A 16576-nucleotide genomic window follows, 5' to 3' on the forward strand; every position below is an offset into this window, starting at 1 on the left:
ACATCTTAACCTTTCTTTGCACAGTTTCTTACCTCACTGAATACCACTCTAATCTCTCCCGTGACTTCATTTCCCACTCTAATCACTACTCACAAAACCTTAATTCAACCACCTACCGTCATGCAATATTTCCAAATCTGTTTAACACTTCTATTATACAACTCTTCAAAACCAATTACAAATACTATAACCCTAACCTTCAAAAGTTAACTATAAAACAAAAATAAAAATATAAACTTCTTCCTGCCTACAAATATTTTGCAAAATTACTCAAATTTGGTGGGGATATTCACCCTCAAACCTGGACCAAGTCAAAAATCTTACATCCCACAACATCCCAACCCACAGCTCATCTTTCCCAAAATAAAAAACTTTCTCTTTCACAATATAAACATGAAAAGTATTACTAACAAAATTCCCAATCTCCATACATACTTAGCACTCTACTCCCCTGATACAATTGTAACCACTAAAACCTGGTTAAAATCAATAATTAAAATGAAGAAATCTTCCTTCCAGCATATAACATACTCAGAAATGATCGGGAACATAATAAAGATGGATGAGTGGCAATCTCATATTAAGCCAAACTATCTCCACATCCACAAAAAATCCAGATTTTACCAATGCAGAACTTCTACCTAACACTAAATACTTTTAAAACTATCTGCATTGTTGATTTAAAAAAATATATATATATATATATATATATATATATATATATATACACACACACACACACACACACACACACACACACACACACACACCATAATACTATCACCTATCATGGATATCAGACAACGTACACACAGAAACTATAATACTAGGTGACCCTAACTTAGATTGGAAGTACCTATCTTCCACCACCACCAAATACTCCATAAATTTGAATAACTTTCCCCAAATCTCAACACCCACAAAAATTGAGAAACAAACAAATAATCACTCCTAGACTAGATACTGACAACAACTCCTCACAACTTTCAGTTATCTGGCTGTCTTACTGACACATTTACTGACCATTTCCTAACTTTTGCTGTGAGGCAACACCAAGAATGTCCTAAAAATCCTATCCTTAGATGATGCACTTTCCCTACTTAAACCACTTTCCTAAATATGCTTAACAACCTAGCTCCATTTTACACAAAATGTACAAGAACAAACTCAACATGGCTGTTAACAAAACAGACTAAACTGCTTATATCACTAAGGGGCAACGTTTGGAAAAAGTGGTTACATAATAGAACAAGTACTAACATCCAAAACTGCATATATCTCAGGAAATGTGCAAAGTACTGCACAAGAGAAGATAAAAAAAATCCTACTTTTCTGTATCACTCCAGACTAATCAAAACAATTGTAAATAATTTGGGGCATCCATAAAAACATTCCTGCAATCTGGCCAAATGACCACACCAGTACTCTCAACAAATAAAGACCCCAATACTATCACTAACAAGTTCTTCATTACTAGAGTGCTTTCTCTAATTAGGAATAACTCTTCACCCCTTATTACTCCCAGTCAGGCAAACTCCTTGGGTGGCTCCTTTATGGCATTTACTTCTCTGAAGTCAAAGCCAATTTCAGTGGTCTCTGGCTGACTAAATTTGCAAACGATAGCAAATTAGGAGCAGTCACTGAATCCAACACGGACACAAATGTTCTCCAGGAGGGGCTGACAAGGACAAACAACTGTTGTCAGAAACATGGACTAAAACTAAATACCAAGAAATGCATAACAGTATCCTTAGGGAAGTCATTCAGCCCTGGTAACTACCACATTGACAACACACCCCTTATAGTTGACCCAGTAATCAGGGACACACACAGATAGCAATCTAGCCTTTGACCATCACGTGTCTACAGTAGTGAGGAAATCATTCTCCGTTCAGCTACTTATAAACAAAGGTATGGGAGCCAAGTCCAAGGAAGTCATTGTTCCACTGTATTCGCCCATTCATCAGACCTGTCATTGAGTACAATGCCCCCTTTGGTACGTATCTAACCAGGCATATCCAACATTTGGAATGTCCACAGAAGCTCCTCACTAAAAGAATAGAGGGATTAAGTAAAATGTCCTATGCAAGCAGCCTCAAGGCTCTATCCCTGTAGTCTCTCTCCTACAGGCTTTTGAGGAGAGATCTATGTTTGATATACAGGGCATTGTCAGACCCCACTCTGATGGACCTCCTGCATATCTGCAAAACAAACAGTACCAGAATTACCCGTTCTAAAGACTTAAACCTTGCCTGTGATATAAATTATAAATAGAACATGCTAGACAGACAGATGTGTTACCACAGAGATTACACCATCTCTGGAACAGGCTTCCCATACATGTGAAGCAGAGTTCCTCCCTAACCAATTCAGTGCAACCTGGACAATTGGATGGGAACAGGAAATTCATCCCTGGTTTGGCACCTATGTCTCTAATGGACAGAGGCAACCTGTAAATTGGTTAATCTCCCAGGCCCTAGCTTGTAAATGTTACATCTCCCAAGTCCCTGCTTACACTTATCAAGGGTATCAGAACTTGTCAGAGATTTGGGATGCAATGGTTAGGCTTAAAGAGGCCCTTGTGGTCATTAGCCTAGTAAACACCTATGAACCTATTAACCCAGTCTTCCACATTCAGTTTTCAACTGGACCCTACCTCAATCACTAGAAAATACTTCCATACCTACAGTAGCTGCTGGCCATCTTCCTACAGAGTACATCAAGATGGCAGCAGACGTACTTAGCTACCAAGTCTCTATTTTAATCAACCGATCCATTACTGAAAACCATGTTCTCGCCTTATGGAAAAAATCATACATTATAACCCTATACAAAGGAGGGTAGTTCAACTTCCAGCTTTACTACCTTCACTATCAAACATCCTAAAAAAAAGGTATACACACAACTCCTCCAACATATCTTAGATTATAACTTCCTCACACAAACCCACCAGGTTTCTGCCCTAAACATAGCACCATCACTGCTCTACTAAACTTCACCAACACTATTAACTTCCACACAAACACTGGCAATGCAAGTCTCCTCTCTATTTCTGGATCTGTCAAAAGCTTTTGACATTGTCCCCGATTAAAAGATACTACCCGAACTATCGCTCATTGGTCTCTGACTCTTCACTCTCCTGGTTTCAAAGCTATCTTAGTAATAAACAGGCACTAAAATGGCAGACAGATTTCTCATCCTTCCTTCTCATCTCTGTTGGAGTTCCCCAAGGCTTAATACTTGGTCTATCACTATTTAACATATTCATTAAGTAATCTGCATCTAAACGTGCCTCCATAGTACAATACACAGACAATTGTACCCTCATCTGCCATACTCCTACCCTTTCAAAACTCCAAGAAATCACCAAAAATCCTTCCCTATTGAATCACGGTTTACTAATGCAAATCTGCTCCTTAACCCAAAGAACAGCAAGTTAATGCATTTCATACTTAAACAATTATATGAGAAGAAACTAGAATTTACAATCTTAACTGCTGACAATACTACAATTGAAATAGTACCAAATACAAAACTTTCTGGAGCCACCACAGATGAGAAACTAAAATTCAATCATCAAATGCAACAATCAAGAAGACACATTAAAAGCTAGGTGTACTATACATGGCAAAACCTTTCCTTACAGATGATGCTAGGAAGTCTCCTGCATTTTCATATCTCCTCCCAGCTCTCCTATATGCCTCACCAGTACTAGTAACCCTACAGCCTACTCAAAAACCCCAGCTTAGGGCATGCTACAGCAAAACTACTAAGTTTGAATCAAATGACCCAAATAGAGCCGGCTACTGCAAATCTCTAAAACAGTTCATCTGGTTCGAACTACCTCAGTACATCACATACCATACTCTCCGCTATCTGACAGCCCATAACCTCACACACAAGCCATAAAATTGCCCATCTCTCAATAAAATCCTTCTACACTACTCCCCACCAAGGAACCTTTGCTCAAGTAATAAAAAACCTGTCAACTATTTCTAAATCAAAATAACATGGGCAATGCCTTATACTCAAACTATGTATCCAAGCTATGGAAAGATCTACTGCTTTCCCTCAAACATTATTAAAAACTAATCTGGGATAACTTCTTACAGAAACTTAGCTCTGCCCATTCCTACGTTTGGAATAACTATGTTAGCACACAGCAAAACCTTCTTAGGGAAATAATGCATCACTTTACCACTCCAGCCTCATCCCTAAACATATGCAATGTACTTGCATAGCTCTTAAAATGAAATCTGCTGTATCTATATCAGCCTTTAAATGCAAACTTAAATTGTTGTACCTACAGATTTCTCTCACTTTTACTAACGCTCTATTAGAAAACAGAATATTTTACTAATACTGTTGTAATGTACGGCTGTTCTACACCGTATGCAACTTCCTACTTTATTAACTTCATAAAACCCTGACAGACGTCTGCATTCTGTTCTATTTTATGACATCAATGTAATATTAGTCAAGTAATAAGCATTTTCGGTACAGCTTTTCTCCCTGGGCCTCCAATGTAAAGGGACTTCTTGCCCAGTCAGACTCCCCAAGCCAACAAAAGCAATAAATAAACAAACAAACAAACAAACAAGAGACTGAGTACAGAGAAAGGGCTGCCAGTCTCTGATGATAACCAAGATCTTTGAGGTCAATGATCTTTTTAGTTATTATTCGTTGGAGTCTCTTAAGTTATACAATATATTTAGATAAATACATACCAAATGGTGTGTTATAAACAATAATGGGTCTGATAATATATAAGTAAAGGGGAATTAAGATTTCTTTGGATCTAGTGGAGATGCCTTTGGAAATTAGATGGGCCACATAAAAGGCTTTCCGAACTACTGTGGAGACATGATAGTCAAATAATGAGGAATTCTCACCAAGAGTACCCAGATCCTTAAAACACTGTCTGACTGGAGGGGTGCATCTCCTATATGGTAAGTGAAATTGTTTTGTTTACCAAAGTGAACTATCCTACATTTTTTACATTTAGTTTGAGACCATTACCCTTGCACTGACTGTTAACATGGTTTAAGCTGTGTTAGAGCAATTGTTATTCAGACGAAGACTGAATAACACCCAATTTACAGTCATCTGTAAACTTAGTTAAAAATAGGCCAGAACTGGTGGGTCTGAGAAATAAATGCCAAACAGGAGAGGATCCAAAACAGAGCCCTGTGGGACACCACTGATAACCGTTTTGCTTTCAGAAGTGGCACCTGATACTCTAATAACAAGAGTTCTGTCAGACAACCAGTTAGCCCATCCATCGTACAATATAAGGATTTATATTCAGAATTACAAGTCTAGCAATGATGCTTGCATGGAGAATAGTGTCAAAGGCCTTGGTTAGATCTACATATGTTGTATGCACTGCATAACCATTATCCACTATTTCAGTTACTTTTTCAAAGACATTTATGATGTTAAACTGGCACGACCTTCCTTTGAAAAAGCCAAATTGATGAGGGTCCAGGTTTGACAGATTTCAATGGCCAGATTAATGAAATCTGAGATAATGCACTCAAAACACGTATGTAAAATTATGAGGCTAGTGAGACCAATGTGGCTATAGATACCATGGTCTGTGGTTGGGCCACCCTTGTGTAATGGCATCGCAATTGCGGCTTTCCAGGCTTCAGGAATGAAACCAGCGGAAAAGCTTAGATTAAAGAGTTTAAATGGGATTCAGAAAGGCCTTATTTTAGACCTCTTGTAGTGAAGGCCTATGGAATATATACAAATGACCTCTTAAGGACATAACAGTGTTACAGCCACATGGCTCCTAGAAAAGGAAGGAACATGAGAGCATGAGAGACACCCTCAACCATAGTACCTATGTAACTTATAAATAGACTTCTTCCCGAAAGACTCTTTGGGAATAAGTGGGGTACACGAGTGCATTTCAGAGACCTGTGGAGTGGTCAGTGTCTAATTCTTCCTCTGAAGGTCCTTGATGAGGTTCTGGGAAGTCTACTCAGAGAGGATCATTTTCTAAAAATGGGCATCATGAACGGTTTGCCTAAGCTTTTTTCTGAAGAACTGCCCAAGCCATGCCATCCTATCTGTACATCAAATCTGCTGCTAAAGAACAGCATCATCACAATCACATTTACAACAAGCTAAGTGGAAGCCCCTTGTAATAGCCTGAATCTGGAAGATCTGGCAGTTGCTCCAGTGCTCTGGTTTTCCCAAAAAGAGAGAACCTTCAAATGATGCAGCTCTACAACTGCAGATTATATTTTATGAAATGCAGCATAGATAAAGATTTACTTTGGGCCTTAAAACAACTCACTTGGCTTTTCTGGGGCTTGGGTTTGTGCATTGCATCTCTGTGTAGTACAATTTATACAGTCTTTAATCTTGGGGGCGGGGGGGGGGGGGTAGAACATGACACCTAGGCTGTAGCTGCTCAGACATTAAGTACTCAAAACTATCCTTTCTTCACTGAAGATCACTAATCATCTATTCATTTTCACCATTCTGGAGAAGGAAACAACCTCAGGCAATTGAATCTGACAAGAGTGGATATACTTTTATAATTTTTCATGTAGTAAAGATAGGTCTTTCACTGACTTACAATATTTCTTTTCTTCCATGATTTGTACTTATTTTTAGCAATGCAGATAAATTTTACAAAACATTCTGCAAAGCCTAGGTGGAAATCATAGGAAAGAACATAACTTAATAATAACCCCTTTTCACTTTTACTAAACACTAACTTTATACACTCTAGATGTGCTTTTATTTTTCTGTACTGTCAGCCAGCTCCATTAACATACAGGGTTAAAACCTGAACTATGACACAGGTTGGTGCACCATGTTTGATTAGCAGGTCAGGGACCTGTAAGAGTTTGCACGAGGGACAGAGAGGAGAGGAATGATGCGACTACACTGCTTTTACCCCCTCTGGGAGATGACTGTATGCTCCTCAGCTCACCAACCACAGTATACTTGTATCATAAATCCTGTTGTAGTATCGTCTAAAGGGGGCCATGGCCACTTGGTTGCATGCATGGAAATGGCTATCTATATTGGGTTAGCCCACTGCATGCCAACCTCTTGGATGCATTGGGCATATGCAAAGGTTAGGGCCTATAACACAAAAACACATGATGGCTCCCTTAGTGGCCTGTCTTGGTTGCAGTGCTGGGGGAATGAATGAGCCAAGCTGGCAAAGGGGGATGATGGCTGATGGACAGTGGGGAGGGGGAAGAAACCAACAAACTTTTTTTCTGTCGTGTCTCTCTGAAATCTTCAACAAAGATCATGCTGACTGGACATTTATCAATGGGACTTCAACTAGTTTCTTTTGTTCAAGAAAAAAATTCCTCTTTGCAGCTTGGAAAAGTGAAGGTTACTTACCTTTGCTGTTTGCATGTAGCAATTAACAATCATAACCTCTATTAGTTTGGCAGACCTGGTTGCAACAGAGGGATTATTGCCAGTCTTATTTCTGGCCCTTTTTAGTAACTTTTTCTTCCTATAGCTTTCTGAACAGCAGCTGGGAGACCATGATTTTTAGTTGTATCCTGTTCTTCCACCTCAGCTGTTATTTAATCGGCACGCTTTTAATGTTAGTCTTCAAAGACAGTTCACCAGTCTTCAGTGTCTAGTACTAGCCTAGAACTAAAGAACATAAGCCTGCAATGTAAGCTCATATCTTTAACCAATAATACGCTTGCTGTAAAAATGTTTTAAGACAGCTACTACAGTGTCAGAGATTTTCTGTTTCAAAAACAAATTAAAGCCACTTCTAAATTTGATAATGGCTTCTATGGAAATTAATTAAAATAATTTGGACTGGACCAAAATGCATGTACCATAAAATAAATCTGAAGTAGGATAAGCTCTAAGGCACAGATGGTTACAGCCTGAGGCTGACTTACCCATTCTGATAGGTAGGTACTAGTAGTGTTGGGTTGTGTGCCTGACCACCACCTGGCAGAGAGAAGAGTGACACCATCAAGCTATAGATGTTAGTAGAGGTGCAGTCTGCTACAGACAGCACTGCTGTATACTATGGGGACATGACAGTATGCAACTGCTGGCTAATAAAATGAGGGAGAAGAGTTAACATCCAAGCTGCCAATAAATGCAGACGTTGATTCTCCAGGGACTCTCTCAAGTCTTCTCTTGGCCAGGTGATAAGCCTCCAATCCAGGGTGTCCCATCCCCTGGAGGTGGCTACAACCTAGGGGGAAAACAGGAAATACAGGACTGACTAGCCTGCAGAGGAGTAAAGGACCTGAAAGACACACAAAGTCAGAGTACTGGAGGGAAAGGGTGAGGTCTACATCCACATGAGTTAAGAGAACTGAGTTGTGTGAACTGGTAAAAAGAGACTCAAGGGGAAAAAAGGTAACGCAAAAGGGAACTAAATAAATCCAGAGTATAAACAGTAAGTTCATGCCTAAAATAACTACTTAAAACAGATTGGTCTGACAAAAGAACTAAAATTCTTAGCTGCTGATTTTTCATCCATTTATTACTAAGGGTAGGAAGAACTGCAGAGATCAAAATAATGTCATTTTGAAACAGAGAGCACAAGAATATCAGAAATGCACTGCATGAAAATGTCAGTAGCTTGACCAGGGAACCAAGGGTAATGCTGAGAAATTATGGATAGAGACTAGAGACCATGAAAGGCAAATATCTAAACTGCTGGTGACAACTGCTGTAAAACTCCTCCTTAAAGTAAGATTATGCTAGTTCAAGCAAGTCAGTGAGAAGGCTCATTGCCAGTTGCATTTTACTGCAGAATGTGCCAATATAAAATCTGAATATTACAAATCACTTATGAAAAGCAACATTAATTATATAGTCTCCTGTAGTCTTCAGTGCTATAAACTACTGAAACACAATCAGATGGCAACTTACTCTGATGTGCATTTTGGGATTCTCCACTTCTAGTGCAGCTTTGTCATGCTTTTCCTCCTTGTCCAACTCCTCCTCCTCCTCCACCTCATCTTCTTCACCTTTCACCTTCTCCGACTCAGATGTGGCAGGTTCTTCTCGTTCAGCAGTTTGCTGACTACTTTCACTTCGAGAATCAGTGTCAGTGCACTCAGGAAAATCCTCTGGCTTGTCCCATCTAGATTCTGTTCAACACAGTTTAACTTAATTTATTACCGTGAAGCCTTTTAGTTCTGCTAAGCAGCCTTGTGTTTATCAGGAACAAACCAGTGTATTACTAGGAAAGGATAATGCACTGTATGAAACCACAACCTTTTCCTAAGATAGGCAGCATTTGACATGATTACTTCTTCGCCTCAGCTGCTTAAATGTCAGGAAATATAACTTAAAGAAATTAACCTACAAGACAATTTGATCTAACAGTAGACAATAGAGTACAAAGTGGAGCATGGACATAATTATGACTTTTATCTATGCTTTGACTGGAGTTGGAAAAAAATATTTCTGTTCTCTATGGCTAAACTGAGAAGAAGATAGAACTTGTTAGCCGTAAGAATTCTGCGCCATTAGTAAAATCATACAGTAACTCCAAACAAATGACTGGTACTAGAAAGAAACTAATTATATATATGCTGACTGTCAGGAACTGGTCAGCCTACGTATACTTGTTCTTTTCTTTTTGCACATTACAAAATATGTTTTGTGCTGACAAAGTGCTGGATGCACTGCACAAATATGAACTTTTTTCTCATACAAATTGAACATGAAACTTTGTAAAGCAAGTCAGCTAAATTGCAATTAAAACAGTGCTCTAAATCTTCTGAATCACTCTTCCAGTCTCTGCAACATATGTTAATCATATCCTTACAAAAAAGTCCTAGTAAAGAAGTTCTTGTGCAGCAATGAATGAATAAATAAAAGCACTCCATCTCAATCACTTGTTTCAGATTGCGTAAAACTACTGTGCAGCCAACAACAGACTAACATCCTTCCTTAGCATAATGTCATGCAGATGGATAAACTATATGACACAGTGTACACTGAAACTGGCTGTTAATAATGTGCTGCAAACTTTAAATAACGAACAGTCTGTAGTAGCTAATGTAGCTAATATGCTTCTTTCATGTCTTTATAGAAAACCATCCAATGTCTTATTTCTGGTTCTCAAGAAATGTTGCTAAAAGTAAACTAAACTAAAATGCTACATTTTCCAAATAAGCTCCGTTTATTAAATAATAGAAGTAGAGTGAGAAAATGGTTTTCGCAGGGAAAGAAAAGGAGTTCAGAAGAGATGGGCCAGAGACAGGTATCAGGCTAGGTCAGGTAGAAGGCAGGGACAGGGCCAAGGGAAAGAAATGATCATAATAAGGAGACATTCTGATTTAAGGTTTACTCGTTGAGCATTTTAACATTTGACAGGCTGAATAGGGAAAGGTGTGTGGACCCTTTTCAGTTATTGTCCACACCATATGTTTCAAACAATACAGTCAACAGTAACGTGGCACATACATATATAAATGAAGTAAGAAAAGTTTCAGTACAATCACAAAATACATCAGATTACATAAATGCTTTACAGACAGCAACATTAAATAATAAAAATTAGTCTACAAGCATACAATCAGTAGCTAAGACAGATATAAAGTGAAGCAATATCTTTTTTCCTTACCAACTTCCTTAACTTGGAGATGAGCAATCTGCAGATGGAAGCAATTAACCATGAGAGGTCTGAATACTGTCTACCGAGTGCAACGTACAAGGTACACCAATTAATATTTAAAGGTACATTAGCAAGATGTTCAGTGAAAAATAACTTCAATTTGAAATTGTAGGAAGTGAATAAAATAATCAACCAGCAGCTGTAGTAATTAAATAAATTTAAACAATTTTATTTATTTAAAGGTATTCAGTGTGCACTTTTTCTTAGGGCTAAAAGTTAATGTTTACTATAAGCATGCACGCTGTATTTCACATCTGGGAGAGGAACAGAAATAAGAAAAGAACAGATAGCAATTAGTGTAAATGGGAACACTGGTTCTAACGTGTGCTTTAGCATGGGCAAAGTACAGTTGTGTACACTTACCATAAATGTAGATGTTCGAGAGTATTCACTGTTGCAGTCATTACATTTGGGTAATCCTGCTGGCAGGTTGCCCTCAGCCGGCCTGAATTCCAAAGTCTTGGGTCCTGCGTCGGCTGCTGTTGCCCCTTCCCTGACATCAGGTCGTCAGGGGTATAAAAGAAGCAGCCAAAGCCATTTTCTTCAGTTTTTCTTACCCCAGATGTCAGGTGCCCCCAGAAAGGGTAGCCAAACTTTTTATATATATATATATATATATATATATATATATATATATATATATATATATATATATATAAATTTTACCTTCGTCTATAAGCAAATACACCACATAGGTAGTATAAATCAGAGAAAGAAAGATAAGATCCAAAAGAAAAAAGAGGAAAGGCGGGTGGGTAACCTGGAATGCAACAGTGAATACACTCAAACATCTACATTTATGGTAAGTGTACCCAACTGTACTATGTTCTTCATGTTTCACTGTTGCAGTCATTACATTTGGGTAGAGTCCCAAAGCTATGGTTGGAAGGCTGGAACTAGACAGCAGTAGGAGCGGCTATGAGGCCCTGCAGAACTGCAGTGGCAAAGCCTGCCCTGGATTTAGAGTAGAGTGGCAGATGATAATGCTTTGTAAAGGTTTGCACTGAACTCCAAGTAGCCGCCTCTAAAATGTCTCTGGTTGGTACTCCCCTGAGAAAGGCTGCTGAGGTGGCTGCAGCTCTGGTGGAATGAGGCCTAATGCCCTTAGGCACTGGCTTGCCATGGTGTAAGTAGCAGAAATGAATGCAGTGGCCTAACCACTTAGAAACAGTCTGCGTTGAGATAGGCTTTCCTTGTGATCCTGCAGCATATGCCACTAGTAATTGCTCTATCTTCTTGAAAGCTTTGGTTCTGTCCAAGTAGAATCTAAGCTGTCTTTGTACATCCAAAGAATGCAGAATTCTCTCCCCCTTGGTCTGTGGATTTGGGTAAAAGGTTGGCAGATGCATGGCTTGGTTAAGAGCCACACTGTTCACTACTTTAGGCATAAATGTTGGGTTTGTCCTTAGGGAGATCCTGTCTGGATGAAAAATGATGAAAGGTTCCACAGCCATGAGTGCCTGTAGCTCTGATACTCGTCTTGCAGAAGTAATTGCTAAGAGCAGAGCTGCTTTCCAAGATAAAAACTTCATATCAGCAGTAGCAGCTGGCTCAAAAGGAGGCAGGGTGAGCTTTTCCAAGATATAGTTGAGGTCCCCCATGCAGGTATTGGTAGTCTCCTTGAGGGCCTTAAATTTTTGGCTCCTCTGAGGTACTGCCTTAATAAAGGGTGAGAAAAAAGTGGTGGCTCTGTATTGTACTGAGCCGAAATGGCAGAGGCATGAATTTTAATTGATGAAAAAGATAGGCCTTTGTCCAGCATCTCAGTCACGTACTGCAAAATCTGAGGAATATTTGGTACCGCTGTATCAGTTCCTTGTGCCTGGTTCCAGGCACAGAATCTCTTCCATTTTCCAGCATAGGACTTAATAGTACTAGGCCTTCCGGCTTCCAGAATGACATCCATCACAGCTTTACTGAGAGGTGTTTTTTTGTATGACTACATTATCCGCCATGCTGCCAAGTTTAATATCCTGAGTTGGCTGCGCATGATATGATTGTTTTGCTGGGACAGTAGTCAAGGTATTTGAGGTAAGGTCCAAGCCTGGTATAGAGATAAGTTCCTTAGTACTGGATACGAGTACTGGCATGGCCAGTCTGGGGCAATCAGTATAATCTTTGGCTTCTCCTGTTTGATCTTTAGGAGCACCTTGGGGAGGAGAGACAGTGGAGGAAAGACATATACTGATAGGGCGTCCACTTTCCATGCTTGTCTGTGATAAGTCCTTGTGCAGAATCTTTTTAGTTGATAATTGAGAGGGAAGGCAAATAGATCTATGTCCGGGCATCCCCATTTCCTTGTTATCATGCTGAAGACTTGTGGATCCAGCTTCCACTTGTGGGGGATCCACGAAGTTTCTGCTTAGTTCGTCTGCCAGAGTATTTTCCTTTCCTGGCAGGAATTGTGCCTGCAAATGTACTTGGTAAGTCAAAACTGTGTCCCACAAGGTCATGGCTAGTCTGCAAAGGGGGTAAGAATGTGTGCTCCCCTGCTTGTTTATATACCACATGACCGTGGTGTTTTCTGTCTTTATCAGTAGTTGTCCCGGATGAAGTTGGTGCTTGAAGGCTGTCAGGGCATTTTGAACAGCTAACATCTCTTTTTGATTAATATGTAGATGCATTTGGTTTGAGGACCATGTGCCCTGAATGCATCTTCCTGCCATGTGGGCTCCCCAGGAATAGTCTGATGCATACGTTGTTAGTGTCTGCCTGGCTGGAGGTAATGGGAATGGCTGTCCCTTGTTCTGGTGACGAGCCTTTGCCCACCACTGAAACTCCTGTTGCTGGCAGGGAATGAGAGCAATGACTGTTTCCAGGCAGTGGCAATGTTGAGTCCAAACACTTTTTAGGTACCAATGAAGTTTCCTAATATGCAGTCTTGCATATGGAATTAGTAGGATGCAGGATGCCATGAAGCCCAAAGCCTGCAGACTTTTTCTTGCATATAACTGGGCCTTTGTTGCCAACATTTTGAAATAGGTAGTCAGCTGCCTTTGTTTGTCTGGCGTGAGATAAGCCATCTGGGCAGTTGTATTCAAGCTTGCACCCAGGAATATTATCTCTTGTGAGGGTACTAGTTTTGATTTCTTTTTGTTGACTGTGTACCCTAGGCATGTTATAAGTCTTTTCACAAACGCCAGATGTTGAAGAAGAATGTCCTTGTTCTCTGCTTGAATGAGACAGTCGTCCAAGTAAGGATATATTTGTATTCCTTTTTGTCTGCAGAATGCAATTACTGGTGCCAGGCACTTTGTAAAGACCCTGGGCGCAGAAGATAAGCCAAAGGGCAGTGCAGAGAATTGGTAATGCATTGAACCAGCCTTGAATCTTAGGTATCTTCTGCATGATTGTCTGATTGGAACAAGTAGGTATGCCTCTTTTAGGTCTAAAGTCACAAGCCCAGCATGGGCAGAAGCTGCTGCAAAGTCAACATTTTGAATTTTGGAATATCCAGGAAAGTGTTCAGAATAGATAGGTCCAGTATCGGCCTCCAGTCCTCGTCCTTTCTGGGTACCAAGAACAGTCTTGAGTAAAATCCTTGTCCCTGCTCTTGCTCTGGTACTTGTTGAACGGCCACCATGTCCATGAGGGATGAGACTTGTTTTTGTGCCTCTGCCCATTGATTTTTTTGCAGATCTGGCCAGCCGTTTGCCTTTGGCAGAGTATGGAAATGGAACTTGTAACCTTGTGACACTATGTTTAGAACCCACTTGTCCTGGGTTATGATGTGCCAATTTTGAGTAAAAAGTGCTCATTTTCCCCCTGGTGCTGCCAGAAGATAAGTGCTTGGTGCAGGCAGGGGGAAGTCACTGGGACTGTTTTCTATATGTTTATGATCTATCTTCTCCAGCTTTGGAGGTAGAAGCACCCCATTGCTTGGGCCTATAAGAACCTTGCGCCTAGGATCTGCCCCTTTGAGGTCTGTCTAACACAGGAAAGGACCAATTTTTTTGTAGGCCAGTGTCTACTAAACCTAGGTGGTTTTACTTGTAAAAAATCTTTGACAGTTTGCATCAATTTTGCTTTGTCCTCCATTTTCTTTAACACATATTCTGCCTTAACACCAAACAAAGTATCATGCTGTAAAGGTGCATCTAGTAATTTAACTTTAACATGATCAGGCAGACTTTGTTCCTTTAACCACGCATGCCTCCTAATTACAGAAACCTGTAACTGCAGCCCTGCAGGAGGCCTCCAAAGAATCAAAACCACATTGCAAAGTATGTTTTCCAACTCGTTCTGCTGCATAAAATAAATCCTGCATTTCCTTGTTTTCTGCACATTCAGAATAACATTTTCTGTTTAAGCAATCCCATAACATGTTGCTGATACTTAAGCATATGAAATTGACAGTTTAAGGCTCTTATAGCCAAAGTTGCAGATGTGTAATCCTTTTTTCCCCATCTATCCAGTGCCCTTGAATCTCTGTCAGAGGGGGTTGGGTTTTTTGCAGTGGAAGCCTTAACCCCCTTTGGACCCTGTGAAATAGTTTCTGGGTCAGCAGCAGGATTTTTAAAAAGACATTTGTGAGAGTCAGGAACCCTGTAATATCTGTCAGGCTTAACAGGAGCTGGGAGTAAGGAGTCAGGGGTCAGACCAAACTCCGAAAACACACATCATCTTCAATGTCTAACACAGGTGGAATGGCTAGAGGCTTGTGCTGAGGTAGTAAAAAGAAATCCCTGAGCCTCTTTTTAGATTCTGAAAAATCTTGGCTCTCCCAGTGGAAATGTTCCCTCATGATATGCAAGGTTTCCCCAAAGGAATACTCCCCAGGAGGAGATGCTGAAAGTATAGATTCTTCAGCATCAGAATCCTAATGGGGGGGTGGAGGGCATTTCTGATCAGAAGAGGAATCAGAAGAAATAGAAACCTGATCTGAAGATTCATAGTCAGTGTCTTGCCTAGGCCTCTTATCAGGAGGGGGATGGGAAGCCCTGATCAAGGTAATCAAGTATTCGGCCATTTTGAACATCTGTTTTTTTGGGCATAGAGGCCCGTCCACGTGGCTCTTGAGTTTGTTTCCTTGCTTTAGAAGGTGCTTTAGGCTTTGCCTTTGAAGCTGAAGTCGTTTTAATGTAAAGATGTTTAGGTCTGAATGCACTCTCAGAAGCCGGTACCTGCTCAGCGGCTCCAGACCCTTCTGAGGGATTAGAATCCGAGGCTCCAATACCTTGAGTATCCAGTGGCATGGCCGACTCCACGTGGGTGTCAGTAACGGCCTGTGACTCCAAAGTAGCGGGCGTCAGGGGCTGTGACAGCACCTCACTGAGAACCAGCAACTGGCTTAGGAGAAGCTTCGTCGGTTTTGGGCCTCGGTTGTTTTTCTCTATCCTTTTCTTTGCGTTTTTTGTAAACTCCGGTAGTCGGATGGCTATCCGACGACATTTCAGGATAATTAAACCGGCGTCCAAAAAAGTTTAAAGCAAAATCATACCGACGTTTAATAGTGCGTTGGTTAAATCTAGCACAAAACTGACAACCAGTAACGTTGTGATCAGGGCCCAGGCAAGGAATACAGTAAGAATGAAAATCCTTATGAGGTATTTGCTTTCCACAAGAAATACAATTATTAACTTTTTCTGACATCGGTCTGGAGCAAGAAAAAAGTTTCCCCAACAGGGTACTTAGCTTTATTGAAGACTTCGGATCTGAAACTCAAATATGAAAATCTCAGGAGTTGGCCGACCGGCACTTGCGAACTGCTTCTGCTTCGGGCACTGCGCAGCAAGAAAGACAGAAGAAAATGGCGTCGGCTGCTTCTTTTATACCCCTGACGACCTGACGTCAGGGAAGGGGCGACGCAGGACCCAACACTTTGGAATTCAGGCCGGCTGAGGGCAACCTGCCAGCAGGATTACCCAAATGTAATGACTGCAACAGTGAAACACGAAGATCATCCTTCATTTTACAACAGGAAATGCC

At 40.5% G+C, this 16576-nt stretch overlaps 1 protein-coding gene across 1 annotated transcript in view; it reads right to left on the bottom strand.

The window, feature by feature from the left end:
- The window catches only part of WBP4 (WW domain binding protein 4), a 1129068-nt gene that overhangs the window by 198320 nt on the left and 914172 nt on the right, over nt 1–16576 (bottom strand). The window contains exon 8 of the mRNA XM_044072046.1: nt 8893–9113. Coding sequence (XP_043927981.1) covers nt 8893–9113 — 221 coding nt within the window. The remainder of the gene's footprint in view (nt 1–8892; nt 9114–16576) is intronic.

This window comes from Protopterus annectens, chromosome 5.part0, assembly GCF_019279795.1.
Source record: "Protopterus annectens isolate FY-2018-M chromosome 5.part0, PAN1.0, whole genome shotgun sequence".
Taxonomy (NCBI): Eukaryota; Metazoa; Chordata; order Ceratodontiformes; family Protopteridae; genus Protopterus; species Protopterus annectens.